Genomic DNA, 22427 nt, shown 5'->3' on the forward strand with positions numbered 1-22427 from the left:
TATGATATGATAGGTTGGGGACAAATGTAGACCAGCTACCCTAGGCCTCAACCCCTACCCTCATCCAGAATTACAAACAGGTCAGGGGTGGGCAGGAATGAGGCAGGAAGGCCTCCCGAGCAATTTTACAGACTCCCCCTCATCTGCAGGACAGGTGCTGGTGGGAAACTGTAAAATTCTGTCCTTGGCGTTGTCACACTATTGCTTTATATAGTTGAAGCTTGACTTCTACTACCTTGTATTCTAGTCCTCCAGATATAAGACCAGAATTCCACCAGCTCTTTGATTTCTGTACTTGTCCATGATAGTTTAGTTATCTACGTACCTAGACGCACACTTCTCACTCTGCCACCCACTGCACATCCCCACCCCCAGAACCCCCCCCCCCCCCCCCCTCCTGTCGTTAGTTTGGAGCTGCTCTGTTTCTATTTTTTCACCATTTAGAAAGTGCCCAATTCTCTCCTTCTTGGGTCCAAAATGGATGACATCACATTTGCCTGGGCTGAAATCCACTTGTTTTGCCCAATAAGAAATGAATTAATCTGATTCTGTTTGCATTATCACCTCACACACATTGTGCTCAGAAGACTCTGGACTGGCTACTTGGCAGCAAACATCTGGCAAGCTTTAGTTAACTTTGACCAGGGAGTGATAAAAGACAAAGACACAGGCAGTCAGTCAGGTTTTAAAACAGAAGACTCCAAGGACAAACATTTGGCAAGCTCAGAAGCAGAAAACAAGAGGGTAGTTAGGAGTTGTTTTAATTCAAGTCAAGCACGGTAGTTCACTGATGTGTAAAAACCTCGCATGATCATTATTTTTTAATTTTGCAGAAAAACAATTTGTACTGATTAAATCTGACATCTTGCTTTGAATGTTCACTTGTTCTGACATAAGCAGCTGAACAATTCATATCTCGTTTCATTTTACCCTGTGTTTTCTGCCCACCTTTGAATACATTAGATAGATATGTGGCACGTTCATAAGAAATTGATTGGCATATTCAATTCATTGTCGAACAAATAGACGCTTTTATAGCACCCATGACCTATACTGTCATATAAATAGACACCGAGCGGTGTGAGTCTATCACAGCTCTAAATGAGCTCTTAAAGAGTGCCACTGAACAAAAGCTTGCAGCTAAGACGTGACCCTAAATTCATAGCACCCACATTGCATTGAATCCCATGTACTGAATTGACTCCAATTCACTCCCATTGTATAGAATTGCAGCTCGTTTAACTGATTTTTGTCATATACACTTCTGGACAAAGCTATTCATTCAATAGGCTGTTTCATCCAACTCTATTTTTATGTTCATCACATGAAAGCAAACCAACTGTGATATTTTACCTCAAGATGCCAGAGCATTTTAGAAATCTAATCTCTTTTGTGTGAAATGTAACTTATTAATCATTTTCTTTTTGTTTCGGCCCAAGTGCTGTAAGATTAAATGGGTTGTGGTACAAGAGTTTGCCAACTGGCTATTTTTTAAAAATCTAAATTAGATAAAAATTCTGATGAAGCATAATCCTGACTCAAGCGGAACATTTCTTGGCAAACTGGTTACGCATTTATCAGGATTCAATTGTACCAGAACAAGACTTAACTTTGGAGATTTGCCAGTTTTATGGCTTTTTTTTTCAGTTTTAACTTCCACTCACATTCAAATACCAGGTATACATATCATCTGTCTTTTTAAAGTAGAGCTGTTAAGTACGCGAAAACTCTCTACACCAAGAGATGTTCTTTCTAGTTTCCCTTTGTTGTGCATGGCCAGCTTTTTGCACTACCTACCCTTTTAAGAATCGATCATAGAATCCTACAGTGCAGAAGGAGGCCATTTGGCCCATCAAGTCTGCACCGACCACAATCCCACCCAGGCCCTATCCCCATAACCCCATTTACCCTAGCTACTCCCCCTGACACTAAGAGGCAATTTAGCATGGCTAATCCACCTAACCCGCACAGCTTTGGACTGTGGGAGGAAACCGGAGCACTCGGAAGAAACTCATGCAGACACAGGGACAATGTGCAAACTCCACATAGACAGTGACCCAAGCCGGGAATTGAACCTGGGTCCCTGGCACTGTGAGGCAGCAGTGCTAACCACTGTGCCACCGTGCTGCCCAAGCTTAGCACAGATAAAAGGGATGGCTCCTTGTGAGGAACCTGTCTGTCCCATGTATGCTACAATCCCTATTGATGCGCCTGCGAGAGTGAGGGATGACACCAAGATTACAAAGTTTAAGCAGTTAGTTATTCTTACATTCTAAATATAAACAGCAGCAACTTGTATTTGTATAACATCTTTAATATAATAGAATGTAAAATACCCAAGGTGCTCCCTGAGGGCATTATATAATTAAATGTGACACCCAGCCAGATAAGGAGATATTAGGGATGATGACCAAAAGCTTGGTCAAAGGCGTAGGTTTCATGCAGCAAAGTGAGATGGAAAGTTTTGGGGAGGGTATTCCAGAGAACAAAGAACAAGGAAAATTACAGCACAGGAACAGGCCCTTCGGCCCTCCAAGCCTGCACCGACCATGCTGCCCAACTGAACTAAAACCCCCTACCCTTCCAGGGACCATATCCCTCTGTTATCCAGAGCTGAAAACACGGCCATAAAGAAGGGGTGATTAAAATCAAGGGGCCGGAACTACAGGAGCACAGATATTTTGGACAATTGTGGGGTTGGAAGAGATTACCAAGAGAAGGAAGGATTTGAAAACCAGGATCAAAATGTTAAAATTGAGATATTGCTTAAGCAGGGAAAAGTTTAAAATGGAACCTTAGAAATGATGGGGAATATCTTCCAATTTAGCACATAATGGGAGAGAAGCAGGAACAGTTTTTTTCTGCATTGATTCTTTGAAGGTGAGAATTGCTCACATGTCAGCATTTATTGCCCATCCTTAATTATCCTCAAGAAGGTGACGATGAGCAACCTCTGGAACCATTGCAGTCCATGTGGTACAGGTATTCCCAAGGTACTTTTCTGTAGTGGATTGATACTACTGAGTAGCTTGCTAAGCCATTTCAGAGTGCAGTTAAGAGCAAACAATGTTGCTACGTGTAGTTCAGACCAAATAAGGATAGCAGAATTCTCCCATAAAGGGCAGACTTCCTCTCCTTAGTGAACAAGATGGGTTTTCATGATCAGTGAGTAGTTTGTTAATCATTATTAAAGTGAGTAGGGATCTTATACCAAATTTATTGATTAGATTTAATTTCCCTCAATTCCTATAGTGTGATTTGAACTTGTGTCTCCAGAACATTATCCTAACCCTTGGATTACTAGTTTAGTGACTTTAAAAGTGTCCAACTATCCCTATCCTTCAAGCCACTCGGCAGCCCAAAGTAATGCTTCCTTGCATGTCTCAGGAGTCTTAAGCAAGTGAATTCTTGACATTTGTAAGAACTTCTTTGTGAGCTCATAGGAGCTCAGTTATGAGACCCAGCCTAGTAGTTGTCCCACCTTCCTTTCCATAAGACAAGGGGCAAAAACTTGAATGTATCTGGTGCTTTGCAAGTTTACTAATACTCAATGTCTGATCTGACTGGGTAACTTCAACCACAATTAGGTCCTGCTCCCCTTTGCGGGAAATGCTCATTACTCAATGATCAATCTGAAATTCAAAAATAAGCCATACCTACCTTTCTCTAATGTTGACCATTTCCTTAAAACCCTCTCCCCTACTGAATCCATCTCCATCTCCAACAACAAGCAGGAAAAGTCACCAAATGAATGCAAGTTGTTGCTGCTGTTCTTTTCTCTGCTTTTTTATCTTGGATGTTTTGGCTCTTATAACTTACATCACTTTCCTCGGTGAGTCCCTACACTTCAGCAACTTTCCTTTTGGGGTAAACATTCACTAACATAGCTGAGACAGCAGACAGCCCATTCTGGCCTGCCGCTCATATTTAAGGTTAAAAATGATTTCTACGTCTCCATGAGGTCAATCTCCATGTATTTTTTAAATGATAGTACAGCATGACTTTTAAATGATGAAGCAAGTTCATCAATTGAACAACGCACAAGCAAATATGCAACATCTCTATACATATAAATAAGTCAAAATGCTATCGTCTATCTTCTAACAAATTTACGTATCTCTCTATGAAGCCCCAATTTGTTCAATTCTCAAATGACTGTTCTCTGGTCATTGCTTTTTATAACTCATAACCTGTTGCCAAGAAGCACAATTCATAACTTCCAGCATGGTGGCCCAGTGGTTAGCACTGCTGTCTCACAGCGCCAGGGACCCAAGTTCGATTCCCGGTTTGGACCGCTGTTTGTGTGGAGTCTGCATGTTTTCCTCGTGTCTGTGTGGGATTCCTCTGAATGCTCCAGTTTCCTCCCACAGTCCGAAAGATGTGCTGGTTAGGTGCATTAGCCATGCTAAGTTCTCCCTCAGTATATCTGAACAGGTGCCGGAGTGTGGCGACCTGGGGATTTTCACAGTGACTTCATTGCAGTGTTAATGTAAGCCCACTTGTGCTAAACTAAATGAATAAATTAAACTAAACTAAAAGATACATGGTCTACTCCTAACTGGATCAATTATAAAGTCCATCTATATTGAAAATCATGTGTAAGGCATTTCTCAAGGCTGCTACCAAGAAGACCAAAACAACCTTAAGATCACATATAACAAAGTAGGCTGAGGCTATGAGGTGGCTTTTTACAATCTCATGTTTTGTACCTGATTATGAATGAAAAACAATCAGACAAAATTCAGACCAGTGCCGGAATTTTACTGCCCCACATGCCACGGGAATTGGAGCGGGCAAGGGGCGGAACATGGAAAGGTCCGTTGATCTTGGGCAGAATTTTGTGGTGTTGGAACGAGCGAGGCTATAAAATCCCACCCCAAGTGCTTCATATTTTCCACAGGTATCACCGTGGCCAAGCACCAGATAGAGACTTCCCATTCATTCACATGAAAGTGAAGGAATGTCTGAGGCACACTGGGTCATTCCTGTAATCCTAACATTTGGCTCCGAGGTCATGGAATTCTGGAAGCAGCTCATTTTCTCAGCTAAGGAAGATATATGACTTGAGGAGATGCAGAGAAAGAGGGAGATAAAAAGACAAACATAAAGTAAATGACTCAATAAAAATGCTATTTAATAACAATATATTGGAAGGGGTTGGGTGCATTGTGTAATCCCTCTTCCTTCCCACATTCTGACATGTTTTCAATTTTTGTTGTAAATTCTTAAACTATTCCATCGATGCAGCTGACCAGCTCCCAAGCCGCTGACCGTGGCCCTCTGGAAGCAGCTGCTGGAGGTGAATAAAAGCATGTGAGGGTGACTCAGCCACTAATTTTTATATGGAACCTAATTCTTCTTATTTGAGAAATAAACAAGCTGAGTACCATGGCTGTGAATTTATACAAGGTTGTGGAGCATGAATCTTGCATTCCACCTTGGCATTCGATTTTGTGTAGTACATATATCTATTTCGAGTCCAACTATCCTTGTTTTTGATTATAGAAGGATGTACAAAGGCCAGATTTGAAACATCAATTTGAAACCTCCACAGACCACTAGAGATTCTGTGCTTGGACCCTTGGGAGAAATCCTGCAGAATTTATCATCCAGCCTATTAGATTTGAATGGACCCTAGTACACATTGTAAAAGTAATGGGAACATATACAGATTTTTTAAGCAATCCTGTAAGATGTGTTCCAAAAACCTATAAATATTTTATACGTCCTAAAGGAAAAATATAATCATGGCCTACAGAATTCTTGCATTTTTATATTAAAAATAGTGAAGGAAAAAGTTCATTCAAAATCTATTTGTTCTCAGAAAGGATACTTTTTGTGCGGGAAAATGGAAAGCAACAAACTAATTTCATTAGTCAGAAAGCATTCAATAGCCACAGTTACATGAGAAAAACTGAAGAACAAAATCGCTAAAGTTATCCGTAGGGCATAATTTTATGCTCCTCCAAGGCAGGTTCTGAAGCAAGGGTGGGGGAGCATAATATTGAATGGATGGGATTCTCCCTGGAAACCAGTCTGCCCAATTTCACAATTGGCCAAGTTGGGCCTCAGGCGGGAAGCCCGTCCATTCACCTACTAAAGCCCTTAAGTGGTCACTTTAAGGGCCTTATCCTGCGCAGCCTCAATTTTTAGGCTGGTGGGGGTGGGTGGGAAATGGACATTTCCGCCTTTCCCAATCTTGGGTGGGAAGCAGGGATGGGTGGATGCTCCCCTCAAAGTGGGAGCCATCTTCCCCGAGATGCTGGAGTGTGTCCCCCTCACCCCAACACTGTGATCGCCTGCCCCCACCCCTCCCCCCCCCACCCCCCCACCCCCCCCCCCCCCCCCCATACGCGTCCAGGCATCCCCTATCTTCCTGCCCAGACCCTGAGGGCTTTCATTCTCCAAGTTCCTAGGTCTTAGTCCCAGGCAGAGCTCTGCAGTACCGCTTCTGGCCACTGCAGCGCTATGCCTAGTCGGTTGAAGAGCTGTCGACAATCTGTGAGTGGGAAATGGCAGTGGGGGTTAGGCGGGGGAATTTTCCCATCCCGCCCGTCACAAGAATCATAGCGGGCGGGGGCTGGACCATGCAAAGGCCCGTTGACCTCGGGCAGGATTTTCTGGTTTTGGGACGAGTGTGGCCAGAAAATCCCACCCAGAGAGCCAGTGGTTGCACATTAGAAATTCAACCCATAAAGTTTACCTGAGCCTTGGATGCTGTGGATTTCTGCTTGCTATAAAGTGAGCTGCATCTTGAGAGTCAAAGTTTTCATCCTAGTGCAACTACAACATCCAGTGTGCACTACCATAATCCACATCACAAAGCAGATCATTGGAAAAGGGTGAGGGAGTTATAGCTCCTTTTGATATGTTTGTATGTGTGTCAGGATCACAGAAAATGTCCAGAGGAGGCCATCCAACACATCGTGCCTTTGACAACTCTGAAAAAGCTATCCAATTAATTCCATAACCCTGCTCTTTGCCCATTGTCTTGAAAAATGTTCATTTTCACATATTTTCCTTTTGAAAGTTATTATTGAACCTGCTTCCACCATCCTTTCAGGCAGTGCATCCCAGATCACAACAGCCTACTGCTCAAACGTTTCTCCTCATCTACAACACCCCCTTTCCCACCCCCTGGTTCTTTTACTAATTTTCATAAATATGTGTCTTCTAATTAACGTTAACTTTATTTATTAGTGTCACAATGAAGGTAGTGTGAAAATCCCCTTATCATCACACTCCAGCGCCTGTTCGGGTACACTAAGGGAGAATTTAGCATGGCCAATGCATCTAACCAGACTGTAGGAGTGTGGTGAACCATTGTTGGTTCCCACTGGATAGTACTGAGCCAGGGTCTGGCCAGTACTACAAGGATGTACATATGTTACTGTTGGGTTAGGGATGGGTTGTGCTACTTGTTGCTGTTGGGGTTAGGGTGGGGTTGTTACACCTTTGTATTGTAGTGTTGTGGTACATCCCAGTCGGGCTCCGCCTCCTGGGAGAGGTATAAAGGTCCCTGCTCTGGCTGGGACCCCTCAGTCTGGGATCGTGTATATAATTATTGGCTGTTTCATTACAGTAAATAAAAGCCTTTATTTCCCGAGCATCTAGCCTCGTGTATGATAACGCGCATCAATTTTATTTACTGTTGTTAAACTCTCGTCGAAGAAAAAAAAAGAGAGTATGGAGCAGATACTGAAGCCGGAACGCCTTACACTAGATCCACGTGCGGTGGGCGCCTCTAACACCTTCAACCACTGGCGGAAGTGTTTCGAAGACTACATGGCAGCCTCCGCAGCGGTCACCACAGATGATGACAGACTCCGGGTCCTCCATGCGAGGGTAAGCGACACTGTCTACCTCGCGATCCGTGCGGCCACCGATTACACAAAGGCCCTCGAGCTTCTGAAGAAGCGTTATATCAAACCGCCCAATGAAATACACGCTCGTTACCTCTTAGCCACTCGACGACGGCAGTCTGGCGAAACGATGGAGGAATATGCGAACGAGCTCCTACAGCTAGCCAGGGGCTGTAACTGCAAAGCTGTGTCGGCTGAGCAGAGTATGAACGACCTCGCCCGAGATGCGTTTGTGGCGGGAGTCGAATCGTCGTACATTCGACTTAAACTATTGGAGAAAGGTAACCTTGACCTTACCCAGGCAATCGAGCTAGCGGAGATGCTGCAGACGGCCTCCAAAAGCCTAGTATTGTATCTGGAAGACCACGTGGAGACAACGTGGCAGGAGCAGTCGCCAACCCCTCCTCGTCCCTCGGGTTCGAAATGCTGCGTAATGGCGTGCTCACACTCGGGCCAGACGACGGCAGCAGCTCCGGGCGGCCCGCGGTGTTACTTCTGTGGGGGAGCGAAGCACACTCGGCAACGGTGTCCCGCTAAGGCTGTGTTGTGCTCCGCCTGTGGTAAGAAGGGGCACTATTCGAAAGTGTGCCGATCTAAATCTAGGAACGGCAGTGCAGCCTGCGATTCTTCAGAGCTCGGCTCTTCGTCGTCGAAATCATCGAGGGGTTCGTCCACGTGCGAGGCCAGGACGACACCATTACGGTCGACGGAGTTGGAGGTGTGTGACCACCAGGGGTCGCTGAGTTTGGCGCCATCACCCACGTGCGACCTATGGGAGCGGCCATGTTGGTCGGCACCGACCGTGAACGACCAGCAGGGGTCCTCCTCGTCGATTTCAGCTGCCTGCAGTGGCGCTCATGAACCAACGGTGGCGTCGATCATCCTGGACCAGGCAAAGCCTCATAGACTTGACAAATCTATGATGAACATCCAGGTAAATGACCACGTGATTTATTGTCTGTTTGACAGCGGGAGCACTGAGAGCTTTATCCACCCAGACACAGTGAAGCGGTGTGGACTCCGGATTCAACCTGCCAAACAGACAATCTCTATGGCATCGAGGTCCCGGTCTGTCACCGTGCTAGGGAATTGCGTGGTAACTTTGACGGTGCAAGGCACTGTTTACGAGCGTTTCAAGCTCCTAGTGTTGCCGTACCTTTGCGCGCCACTACTTCTCGGACTAAACGTCATGGTCCACTTGAGGAGTGTAACCCTACAGTACGGTGGGCCACTCCCTTCACTGGCAGTGGGTGAACAGCAGCCTCCAAATTGCCCAACGCGCCCTGTAGCCTCTCGACGCTGAAGATCACCACACCCTCCCTGTTCCAGAATCTTGTGCCAGGCTGCAAGCCCATCGCGACTAAATGTAGGCGTTACAGCGCTGAGGATCGGATCTTCATTCGATCTGAGGTTCAGCGGCTCCTCAAAGAAAGGATCATACAACCCAGCGCTAGTCCGTGGAGGGCGCAGGTCGTGGTGGTCAAGAGCGGGAACAAACCCCGGATGGTCATTGACTACAGTCAGACCATTAATCGATACACACAGCTGGATGCGTATCCTCTCCCGCACATATCTGATATGGTCAATCAGATTGCGCAGTACCGGGTGTTCTCCACCATAGACCTCAAGTCTGCCTACCACCAACTCCCCATTCGCCCAGAGGACCGACAATACACAGCTTTTGAGGCGGATGGTCGCTTGTATCACTTTCTCAGGGTTCCCTTTGGTGTCACCAATGGGGTCTCGGTCTTCCAGCGTGCTATGGACCGAATGGTGGACCAGAACGGGCTGCGGGCTACCTTCCCGTACCTGGATAATGTCACCATCTGCGGCCATGACCAGCAGGACCACGACACAAATCTCCTGAATTTCCTACGCACTGCATCTCGCCTGAACTTGACCTACAACAGGGAGAAGTGTGTGTTTCGTACGCGCCGTTTATCCATCCTAGGATATGTGGTGGAAAACGGGGTCATTGGCCCTGATCCAGACCGTATGCGCCCCCTTTCTGAACTTCCCTTGCCCGCTAGTGCAAAAGCACTGAGAAGATGCTTAGGCTTCTTCTCTTATTATGCGCAGTGGGTTCCCAATTACGCGGACAAAACCCGTCCGCTCATTAAGTCCACAACTTTTCCCCTAACGCCAGAGGCCCGATTGGCCTTCGATAAATTAAAAGCCGACATCGCGAAAGCTACGATGCACGCTGTTGACGAGTCCATCCCCTTTCAGGTGGAGAGCGATGCATCTGATTTCGCCCTGGCCGCCACACTTAACCAGGCGGGCAGGCCCGTCGCATTTTTTTCCCGCACCCTCCAAGGCCCCGAAATCCGGCATTCAGCGGTGGAAAAGGAGGCCCAGGTTATTGTGGAGGCCGTCAGGCACTGGCGCCATTACTTGGTGGGAAAACGGTTCACCCTGATCACGGACCAGCGGTCCGTGGCGTTCATGTTTAATAACACGCAGAGGGGCAAGATCAAGAATGACAAGATCTTGCAGTGGAGAATTGAACTCTCCACCTATAACTACGACATCATGTACCGTCCAGGGAAACTCAATGAGCCCTCGGATGCCCTCTCGTGTGGAACATGCGCCAGTATACAGGAGGACCGTTTGCAGGCTCTCCATAATGACCTATGCCATCCTGGGGTCACTCGGCTCTACCACTTTATAAAAGCCCGCAACCTGCCCTACTCGGTGGAGGACGTCAGGTCCGTAACAAGAAGCTGTCGGGTTTGCGCGGAATGCAAACATCACTTTTACCGACCTGACCGGGCACATTTAGTCAAGGCCACTCGTCCCTTCGAGAGACTGAGTGTCGATTTTAAGGGCCCCCTTCCCTCAACAGATCGGAATGTGTACTTCCTCAATATCATTGACGAGTACTCTAGGTTCCCTTTTGTTGTTCCCTGCTCTGATACATCCGCTGCCACGGTTATCAAGGCATTCCGTGATCTTTTTACCCTGTTCGGGTACCCCGGCTACATTCACAGTGACAGGGGCTCGTCGTTCATGAGCGATGACTTGAGGCAATTCCTGCTCTCATACGGGATTGCCTCTAGTAGGACCACGAGCTACAACCCTAGGGGTAACGGACAGGTGGAACGTGAGAATGCTACAGTCTGGAAGGCTGTCTTACTGGCGTTGAAGTCAAAAAGTCTTCCAGTCTCCCGTTGGCAAGAGGTGCTCCCTGATGCGCTCCATTCTATTCGCTCACTCCTGTGTACGGCAACCAATGCTACTCTCCATGAGAGGATGTTTTCATTCCCTCGGAAGTCTTCCTCGGAGACCTCATTACCGTCTTGGTTGACGTACTCAGGACCCGTCCTCCTGCGGCGACATGTAAGGGCCCGCAAGTCCGACCCGTTGGTCGAACAGGTCCATCTCCTCCACGCCAACCCTCAGTATGCCTATGTGCCATACCCTGACGGGCGAGAGGACACGGTCTGGCGCCAGCAGGGGACGTAGCAACCCCTGTCGCTCCCATACCTCCTGTTACAAACTCCTTAACTCTTGTTTCTCCCCCGGACACGGCGCGGGCAGCATCGGGACCATTGCTTAACCCTTTTACTCCCATGTACAGCTTGCCTGAGTCCAGAGGATGGTCGCCACTGCAGGGCGTGTCAGGACTCCATGGACTACTGTCACCTCAGGGTCAACCGGCCTGTGAGTCCGTGGAAGAACAGCTGGACGCCGCCTTGGGGAGAACGCCACCTCAAGTGCCTACTCCGGTGTCACCGCCGGTATTGAGGAGCTCACAACGACGGTGCGGTCCCCCTGACCGTCTGAACTTATAGACTGATGACATTTTATTCTGTTTTTGTACCCCGCCGGCCTTTGTTCTCAAAGGAGGGGTGAATGTGGTGAACCATCGTTGGTTCCCACTGGATAGTACTGAGCCAGGGTCTGGCCAGTACTACAAGGATGTACATATGTTACTGTTGGGTTAGGGATGGGTTGTGCTACTTGTTGCTGTTGGGGTTAGGGTGGGGTTGTTACACCTTTGTATTGTAGTGTTGTGGTACATCCCAGTCGGGCTCCGCCTCCTGGGAGAGGTATAAAGGTCCCTGCTCTGGCTGGGACCCCTCAGTCTGGGATCGTGTATATAATTATTGGCTGCTTCATTACAGTAAATAAAAGCTTTTATTTCCCGAGCATCTCGCCTCATGTATGATAACGCGCATCAGGGAGGAAACCGGAGCACCCAGAGGAAACCCACACAGACACAGGGAGAATGTGCAGACTTTGCACAGACCGTGACCCAAGCCGGGAATCGGACCTGGGTCCCTGGCGCTGTGAGGCAGCAGTGCTAACCACTGTGCCGCCCTCCTATCAGTGGAAACACGTTCTCCTTATCTATTCTTTTAAAATCACTCGTAAATTTGAAGACTCCCATTAAATATCCATTAAACTTCCCTGCACCATGGAGAACCATCCAGCTTCTTTAGTTGCAATACATAACTAAACTCCATCATCCCTGCTGACATCCTAGATAATCTCACCTGCATTCTTTCTAAGAGAAAGAGGAAAGAGATGGGAACTGGAGTGGTCCATAGAAACCTATTTATCATATAGGAATTCTAAGCTATTGAATAAAATTTGCCTATTATTTGTGCAGAGTCAGATGAGTGGCTGCCTACAATGTGCTATGATGTCGACTTGAGCATTGGAGCCAGATTCAGTCAGTGCACAATTACAAAGATTATTCTTCGAGGTATCAGCTGCTGGAGATTTTCCATAGTGAGATTGTCCCAAATGTAATAGTACACAAATGACAGCCTCAACATATGTGCCAATAATCAGCTTAATAAACTGACAGTCATGTCATGTGTCATGTCGTCAGTGTTTCACAAGGAAGTTCATCTATTTTCATTGGAATTGAAGGTTGCCAATATGACTTGATCAGTGTCAGGATATAATAACAGGCTATCAGAAGAGTAACACATTTAAAGTAAAAATTATTGCATGTTAACTCTGCAGACAAACATGTGGAAAGTGAATACTGAGCCAAAGAAGATCACAATGGGTGATCAAAAGGTTGATCTAAGAAGTAAGTTTTCCAAAGATCTCAAAGGTTGGGGTGGCACATTGTAAGAAAGTACATAAAGGACTAGAGGGCACAGTGATTAGTACTGCTGCCCCACAGTGTCAGAGTCCCAGGTTCAATTCCAGCCTCGGGTCAATGCCTGTGTGGAGTTTGCACATTCTCTCTGTGTCTGCGTGGATTTCCTCCGGGGCTCCAGTTTCCTCCCACAGTTCAAAGATATGCGGGTTAGGTTGATTGACCGTGCTAAATTGACCCTAATGTCAAGGAGATTAGCAGGGTAAGTGTGTGGGGTTGCAGGAATAGGGCCTGGGTCAGATTGTGGTCAGTACAGACTCAATAGGCCAATTGGCCTCCTTCTGTACTGTAGGAATTCAATGAAGAGAGGAGGCAGAGAAATAGTGAGACTGAATGTTCAGGGAATTCCAGAGAGTATGACTAAACTGGCTGCGGACTCTGTGCCCGTAGTAAACACAATTCTATGTGATGGTTATGTTCTGCATTGCTTCAGTACATTTTCCATATTATAGCGATCGGTGATTGCTGGTGTGTTTAGGTTCCAGTAGGATTATGGTAAAGATCAGGAACTGTACTTCAGGTTTTGGACTACTCAAACGAAACTGTGGGAAAGGCAATACTTGACAAGAAGACATGAGGAAACATGCAGGCTGGGCAGTTGAGTGGAAAATGAACTTTAACATAGATAAATGTGAAATTATGCACTTTGGTTGGAAACACAGAGACATCACTTAAATCTTCAAACTAACTAATCAGATGTGGGATGGAAAAGCAAAGGGTTCCAAGGATACAGGTCAACAAATCATTAAAAGCAGCATCACATGTCAGCAAAACAATTAAAAATACTAGCAAATCACTGAGTTTATTTTTCCTTGAGTGGTTTTCAAAAGTAGTAAAATTCGATAAACTTGCACAGGAGCGTGGTGACTGCCCTATATACATACATACATATATTATATATATATAATATATATATAAAGGACATTGAAACATCGGAGAAAGTACATAAAGGACTAGAGGGCACAGTGATTAACACTGCTGCCTCACAACGCCAGGGACCCAGGTTCGATTCCCGGCTTGAGTCACTGTTCGTGTAGACTTTGCACGTTCTCCCCATGTCTGTGTGGGTTTCCTTCGGGTGCTCCGGTTTCCTCCCACAGTCTGAAATACGTGCTGGTTAGGTGCATTGGCCGTGCTAAATTCTCCCTCAGCCTACCCGAACAGGGGACATGGGGATTTTCACAGTAACTTCATTGCAAGGTTAATGTAAGCTTACTTGTGACACCAATAAATAAGAAAAAGATTATACCAGAACTGAGAGATTACAGCCATTTGGGAAAAAATGAACCAGTTGGATCAAAAACTCGGGGCCCTAAATGTAGAAGAGTACATAGAAAATGCAAGATAACTCTAACAGAGAAATAAGGAGAATTTTGTTTACTCTGAGAGTGGCTGGAATTTGGAACCCACTATCACCGAAAATGGTCGAGGCAAAGAACTTAGTTAAAAGAAAGTTTTGCACACATAAAGTGCTTTCTGTGACCACCAGATGTCTCAAAGTGCTTTATAGTCAATGAAGTAGCAGTCACGGTTGTAATGTAGGGAATGTGGCAGCTAATTTGCACTCAGCAATCTCCCACTAGCAGCAAGGTGATAATGATCAGAAAAATCTGCCTAATGTGACACTGAGTGAGGGTTAAATACTGGCCAGATCATCAGGGAAACTCCCCTGCTCTTCTCTAAAACACTGCCATTGGATCTTTTACATCCAGTCAAGCAGGTGGATGGTGCCTTAATTTAAAATCTCATCTGAAAGATGAAAGGTGTTTTTAAAAGGAAACCAGATATATCGATGTGAGAAAAGGGAATAGAAAAGTATGCTGAAAGGTTGAGATGAGGTAAAATGAATGGGAGAAGACTTGTGTGCAGTATAAATACCAGCACAGGTTAATTGGCTAAGTGGTCTGTTTCTGTATTGAGTACAATATGTAATAATGAACAAATATCCAGAGGACAGCATTCTTGGTTTCATATCTGTTGTTTCCCTCCAACCCCTTCAAGTTATTCAGTCCGCAGCATGCTTAACTTGTACAACATACACAGAAAATGCTGGAAAATCTTAGCACGTCTGGCAGCACCTGTAGAGGGAGAACAGAACTAACGTTTCGAGTCTGGATGACCCTTTGACAGAGCTTCTATTTTGCCAGTTTCTGACAAAGGACTTGCATCTTGAACATTAAGGCTTCTTTCAGTTTTGAGGGTGTCGACTGACCGGTTCTATACTTTCAGCAATCTCTGTTTCATATTTCAGATTCTCAGCATTTCCAGTTGCTTTTGCTTTCTTTTCATCATCGCAGTGCTAATTAGAAATTAAGTATTGTTTCACAGTTCTGTGAAGTCATGAACATTTCAGGTGCCGCCAGCTGCAGAAATGTGAGCTCTGGGTTTCAGAACTCGAGCGGCGGCTGGAGTCTCTGTGGCGCATCCGCAGTGTTGAGGACTATGTAGATAGCACATTCAGGGAGGTGGTCACACCACAGCTTAGGAGCGTGCAGGCAGAGAGTGGATGACCACCAGAAAATCTAGGAGCAGTCCGCATGTTGTGCAGAAGTCTTATGAGTTTATTGCACTGGTTTTCCATTATGGGTGTCAGTGAGGGCAATGGTTTATCAGGGTAGTGCAGCAAGGCCCAAGTTTGCAATTGTGGAAAGGAAGAAGAATGGAAGAGGAGTAATGATAGGGAATTCGATAGCTTTGGGGGAACAGACCAGCATCTCTGCAGCCGTAGACGTGACTCTAGAATGATATGTTGCCTCCCTGGTGCCAGGATCAAGGATATTACAGAGCAGCCGTAGGACATTCTTAAGGGGGAGGGTGAACAGCCAGAAGTCGTGGTTCACATTTGCACCAATGACGTGGGTAAAAAGAGGGATGAGATCCTGAAAGCAGATTTTAGGAAGCCAGGTAAGGCAGAACCTCAGAGATCGCAATCTCCGGATTACCACCTGTGACACACACTTGTGAGCACAGAAATAGGAGATTAGGTCTGATGAATGCATGGCTGGAGAGATGGTGTAGGAAGGAGAGATTCAGATTCCTGGGATATTGGGACTGGTTTGACGGGAGGTGGGACGTGTTTGAGTTTTGAAATGCAATCAGTCCACGTGTCACACCTGACTTGCTGTAGTCATGTGACTCTGCCATGAGGCAACCTGACTGTAGGCTGCCATTTCTGTTCACTTCAATAAGGCCTCTCACTGAGAATGAACTGTGGCATGCTGGTACAGTGGTTAGCACTGCTGCCTCACAGAAGCAGGGACCCAAGTTTGATTCTGGCCTTGGGTAATTTAGACGTAAATGTAGGGGGAATGATCAATAAATTTACAGACAACACGACTGGCCATATGATTGATAGCAAGAAGGATTGCTGTAAACTGCAGGAAGATATCAATAGACTGATCAAGTGGGCAGAAAAGTGGCAAATAGATTTCAATTCAGAGAGATATGATGTGAATGCATCTGTGGAGGGCAAACAAGGCAAAGTATTACACAATAAATGTGAGGATACTGACGGTAAAGGAACTGAGGGACCTTGGAGTGAATGTCCCCAGATCCCTGAGGTAGCAAGGCAGGTTAAGCTTAAGTTTATTTCTTAGTGTCACTAGTAGGCCTACATTAACGCTGCAATCATAGAATCCCTACAGTGCAGAATGAGGCTATTCGGCCCATCGAGTCTGCACTGACCATAATCCCACCCAGGCCCTATTCCCATAACCATACATTTACCCTGTTAATCCCCTGACACTAGGGGTCAATTTAGCATGGCCAATCAACCTAACCAGCACGTCTTTCAGACTATGGGAGGAAACCCACGCAGATATGGGGAGAACGTGCAGACTCTGCACAGACAGTGACCCAAGCCAGGAATCAAACCCAGGTCCCTGATGCTGTGAGGCAGCAGTGCTAATCACTGTGCCACCGTGCCATTGATAAGGTGGTTAAGAAGGCATATGGGATACTTTCATTTATTAGCAGAGATGCTGAATATAAGAACAGGGAGTTTATGCTGGAAATATGTAAAACATTAGTTAGACCACAACTTGAGTACTATGTGTAGTTCTGGTCATCTCATTACAAAAAGGATGTAATTAATTGCATTAGGGAGGATACAGAAGAGATTTATGAGGATGTTGCCAGGACAATGAGGAATGATTAGATAGGATGGGGTTGTTCTCCTTGGAACAGAGGAGGCTGAGAGGAGATTTGATTGAGATGTACAGAATTGTGAGGGGCCCGGATAGAGTGCGTGGGAAGCGTTTATTTACTCATAGAATGAGGGTCAGTAGATAGGGGGCAAAGACTTAAAGTGTTTTGTAGAAAGATTAGAGGGGAGATGAGGATTGTTTTTTCCATGCAGAGGGTTGTGGAGGTCTGGAACTCACTGTCTGAAAGGACGATAGACGCAGAAACCGACAACTCGCATAAAAGGTGTGTGGATATACACCTCCAATGCTGTAACTAGCAGGGCTATGGACCAAATGCTGCAAAGAGAGATTAGGCTATGTAGCTCGTTTTTCAAACAGCACAGACACGATGGGCCAAGTGGCCTCTTTCTATGCCATAAACCTCCAATGATTCTATGCCTTCCAGTTTTAAAATAGACTGCAAGCAACTTGCCGAAGATTCACGCCCACCAAATGAAAGTGCAGATACTTGTATTTAAAAATGTGCCTGTTCCATATGGCACATATGGTGAACACAGTAAGAAGTCTCACAACACCAGGTTAAAGTCCAACAGGTTTATTTGGTGGCAAAAGCCTGGCTTTTGCTACCAAATAAACCTGTTGGACTTTAACCTGGTGTTGTGAGACTTACTGTGTTTACCCCAGTCCAACGCCGGTATCTCCACATCATGACATATGGTGAACACATAGGGAAAAAAATACATGGTCCCTTTCAGACCCCAGAAGTGCCAGGGTATGCATGGTCAGGGCAGGATCACCTGTATGTAGGCTGAGAAGATGTCTCCACCACTGTGAACACATTTTAAGTGCCCGACGGAGGAGGGAAACAGAAGAAGTAGCATTGCCTCTGAGCACCGCCTGCTGAGAACATCTTTTGAATATAGCTCAGAAAGCCACCTCTATAAGTGGACTGATATTCATCAAAGACTGAAAACAATATAAGATTGTAATTGGGCCCCACTTCCACCACAGATATAACCACATTGTTGAGCTCATCACAGCAAGCAATAGAGGCTAACATTGAATTTTCCTCTCCTTTGCCCAACCCACAACTCCCCACCGTTGGGAACCATGCAGATTAGAAGGTTTCTGGGGCCAGATTTTCAGTTTCAAGGTGGGAATCATGAGTTGGGCCATTTCCCAACATTGTGATCATGCCTCCTGCCTGGCAGCACCTGCCCATACTGTCTACATGGTGGGGTGGCATGGACAGAATTGAGTCAGGGTCATTTTTTCTGGAATCAGCTCAAGACACAGGCAGAGGCAGACAGAGAAACATAGAAACCCTACAGTACAGAAAGAGGCCATTTGGCCCATCGAGTCTGCACCGACCACAATCTCACCCAGGCCCTACCCCCATATCCCGACAGATTTACCCACTAATCCCTCTATCCCTCAGGACACTAAGGGCAATTTTTTTTTAGCATGGCCAATCAACCTAAGGCCAATCCTCACCCCCCCACCTCCATTCCTTCTCCTCGCATGTCCTCACCTATAATTCCTATGAACCCTGACCCGTTGCCTACATCCGCAGTGAAGCCAGCAAGGCCAGGACTAATGCGTGCAGGTTAACTACCCACTATCCCATGCTGCTTAAAATTGCCAGTGTCAGGGATGGGACATGAATCCCAGATTGGGTCCAGTCCGCCATGTACAGAGGCAAGAAATCCTTACACTTTCTCTACATGCAAAGATGTGTCACAAAATACTTTTACAAGTTTGTTTTATTAAAAACAGAGCAAGCAAATAAAATAAAAACTAACATCCTTAGATTTGCAGTGTGCAAGTTGTTTCAGAGCCCATCAACGTTTTGGACTTTACTTGACCCCCTTCATTAGAACTCAGCTGGGATCTACTTTTTTGATTTGATTTATTATGGTCACATGTATTGGGATAGAGTGAAAAGTATTGTTTCTTGCGCGCTATACAGGCAAAACACACCATTCATAACATACATAGAGGGAAAGGATAGGGTGCAGAATACAGTTATAGATAGGTTAAACTGAAAGATTGATGTAATATATAGAAACCTACAGCGCAGGTGGAGGCCATTTGGCCCATCGAGTCTGCACCGACCACAATCTCATCCAGGCCCTATCCCCACAACCCCATGCATTTACCCCAGCTAGCCCCCCTGACACCAAGGGGCAATCTAGCATGGCCAATCCACCTAACCAGCACATCTTTCAGACTGTGGGAGGAAACCCATGCAGACACGGGGACAATGTGCAAACTCCACACAGACAGTGACCCAAGCCAGGATTCGAACCCGGGTCCCTGGAGCTGTGAGGCAGCAGTGTTAACCACAGAGGAGATTTATGATATGAAAGGACCATTCAAAAGTCTGATGACAGCAGGGAAAAAGCTATTCTTGAATCTATTGGTGCGTGTTTTCAGACTTTTGTATCTTTCTCCCGAAAGAAGAAGGTGGAAGAATGTCCGGGGTCATGGGATCTTTGTTATGCTGGCTGCTTTTCCGAGGCAGCAAGAAATATAGACAGAGCCAATGGATGGGAGGTTGGTTTGCGTGATGGACTGGGCTATGTTCACAACCCTTTGTAGTTGGAACTGTGGATCCAGATACCGAAGTTTGGAGTTTTTGTGTTCTGATTTTATGCAAAGCATTAACAATATTCTTTTCTAATTTGCAGCTTACGACTTTCAAGCAACTTCCCCTGGGGTTTTTGGTGACTCTGTACGGAATTGTCCTGAGGACAGTGGTTTCCTCCAGATTAATGCAATTGATCGCTGCCCCAGCCAGCTGTCTTCCATTTACACAGAGGGTTGAGAACAGAGACGGACCACAAGGAGGCAACTCCTCACCTTTTATTTTGTTTTGTTCTGTTTTGAACCAATCCTTAAAAGTTTTGATTCTGAATGACGTTATCCTGGTGAATTCAGACTTTGCAGCCTTACCTCTCCCAGTTGAGAGAAGCACAGTGTTCACCTCTAGTTTCTCTTTGCACATGAAGCCCAGCACCTGAGAGAGGAGAAAAGTGAAACCCACGAGCTGTGTCATGGAAGGGAAGTAGTCCATGGAGTCAAGGTGCTGCTAATCTACCCATGGCCACATTACAACTACTCAAAAAGAAAAGGGAACCACAATTTATATGAATGGTCGTATGTTGCTTTGCAGAGTCCTTGTTTCTCTTTCATTGTTCTGCTCTTTCCCCAAACTTGAACATTTTGAAAAAATGATGAGTTTTCACAATCAGTCTTATAGGAACGGTGCTACAGTGCTTCCAAAGCTAAGGCCACAGTACAATGGAAACTTTGTGCATCCCAGCCCCATCTTTCATTTTTACAGTGGATGCTGGTAAAATGGATGATAGCACCACCTAGTGTTGAAGCAGCCTGAACATTAAAAACAGTGGAGCAGGTCGCACTGCATGCGGAGAGAAGCTTCCAGAACAGTTATTTTTTTTTGTTTTGTTGTTATACTATCTTCTATTTACACATGTATTACATATCTCACATTTTTAATGTATTTTTTTTTATTTTCCCACTTTTCAAATCATTAAATTTACATTTTTCAGTGTTCTTTTTCGAAGCGCACGAACTAGAATGTGTTCGTTTTTCCCCCGATGTTTGGCATTAAACAGCCCTAGGTTTCAGCAAAGGTTACACTTTCTCTACATGCAAAGATGTGTCACAAAATACTTTTACAAGTTTGTTTTATTAAAAACAGAGCAAGCAAATAAAATAAAAACTAACATCCTTAGATTTGCAGTGTGCAAGTTGTATGCTATGGCTTTTACTAAAACACTATGGAAAGTGTAATTTAACTAAAGCCTAATACCTTTATTGCTCTAATATATGTACAGTAATGTACACACACCTGCAAATCACTGTCCAACTTAGACTAATAAAGATATTGGGCCGGATCTTGCTGGAGAAATAATGGTATGTTAACAACGCATGCTGTTATTAATGTGCAAATTGGCCACCAGGTTCAGAGAAATAGGGGATTATGCCATGAGTTGCAAATCTCCAGAACTTGTTGCTTGATTTATGCCACTCTCATAACCTCCCTGTTATTATTAAGAACTTGCGAGATATACACATTAATTGCCCATTAAACTTGCCATCAAAAGTTAAGACTGGAACTGAACTGTGTTGCTACAATGCCAATCAACTGCTTTGTTCCAGACAAAGATCAATTTGAACTACTCAATCCTATTGTGGTAAAGATTATAAAAATGTAAAAGAAACCTACTTTTCCCTTGTTTCTTTTCCCTCTCTATCGTCATCAATTTTCTTTTCCTCCTTTTATCTTGTCTTTTTATTTCTCTTTCTGTTCCTAATTTGACTCTAATCCGCTCTCCTTCTCTATCATTCCTTTGTGTCCTTCTCAGTACTTGAATCTCATAGGTTAACTGAATAGATTGTTGGTCCTTTATTTCACTAAGTGCAGCATTGCAAACATTTTTAAGCTGTAAGGAGCAGGAAAAAAGTCTCCCTGTGTATTCTGTGAAATGCCCCTGTCCAGCAAGTTCCTGTCTATTGTGTTGTACAGAGTGCAAAATTGCACAATATCTATTTATTTTTAATTATATTGTTCTATTTCTGAGCTGAAAATAAGAAATGAGATGTAATACAGCATCCCACACACTGCACTATTTTAATTAAGTACCTTGTCTGTTATGGTAGAATGTAGGGATCACAAATGCATGGAGAAGGATTGCTGAGAGGAATGTGGTAACTTCAGTTCGCCCATATGATCTCAACCACCTTTTGTGTTGTTCTATCCTCTTAAACTAATCCTGTGCTCAGAATAGTACAATAACACTCTAATTCTCCACAGCCTGAATGTGTGCTGTACAAATTTGTTCCTAATGGGTCATACATTGCTACTTCCACTATTTGAAATGAAAATGTATTATCATAGAACAATATTCAGAATTTTTCCCTTTATACCCCTTGAGGATTTGTTCACTTGAACGTTCACCACAATTTGTGCAAATTACGACGGGTGTTTAAAGAGGAACAGTATTCCGATCAATGAGTCCATATGTACACTTACCAAAGCCCCATTCCCCTAATCACTGCATTTTATGATCTGAAACTCCTTGCTCAAGACATTCTCGGGGCAACCATTTTGTATAACATTTCCACTGGCAAACGATCACAAAATTCTGCTTCGGTGACAATACAGGAATTTATTCTTACAATTAATTGTCCCCATTTGTAATGGAACAGAATTTTTGGTATTACATTAGAGGAGGTTTTACACAAGAGGTCTGTACCTAGGCTGCCACTAAC

At 45.0% G+C, this 22427-nt stretch overlaps 1 protein-coding gene across 1 annotated transcript in view; it reads left to right on the forward strand.

The window, feature by feature from the left end:
* The window catches only part of LOC144495292 (zinc finger protein GLIS3-like), a 598751-nt gene extending 578798 nt beyond the window's left edge, over nt 1-19953 (forward strand). The window contains exon 11 of the mRNA XM_078215378.1: nt 19817-19953. Within this exon, the coding sequence (XP_078071504.1) occupies nt 19817-19953 (137 nt within the window). The remainder of the gene's footprint in view (nt 1-19816) is intronic.
* Nucleotides 19954-22427: the final 2474 nt, after the last annotated feature.

Source organism: Mustelus asterias, chromosome 6 (assembly GCF_964213995.1).
Source record: "Mustelus asterias chromosome 6, sMusAst1.hap1.1, whole genome shotgun sequence".
In the NCBI taxonomy this organism is placed as follows: Eukaryota; Metazoa; Chordata; class Chondrichthyes; order Carcharhiniformes; family Triakidae; genus Mustelus; species Mustelus asterias.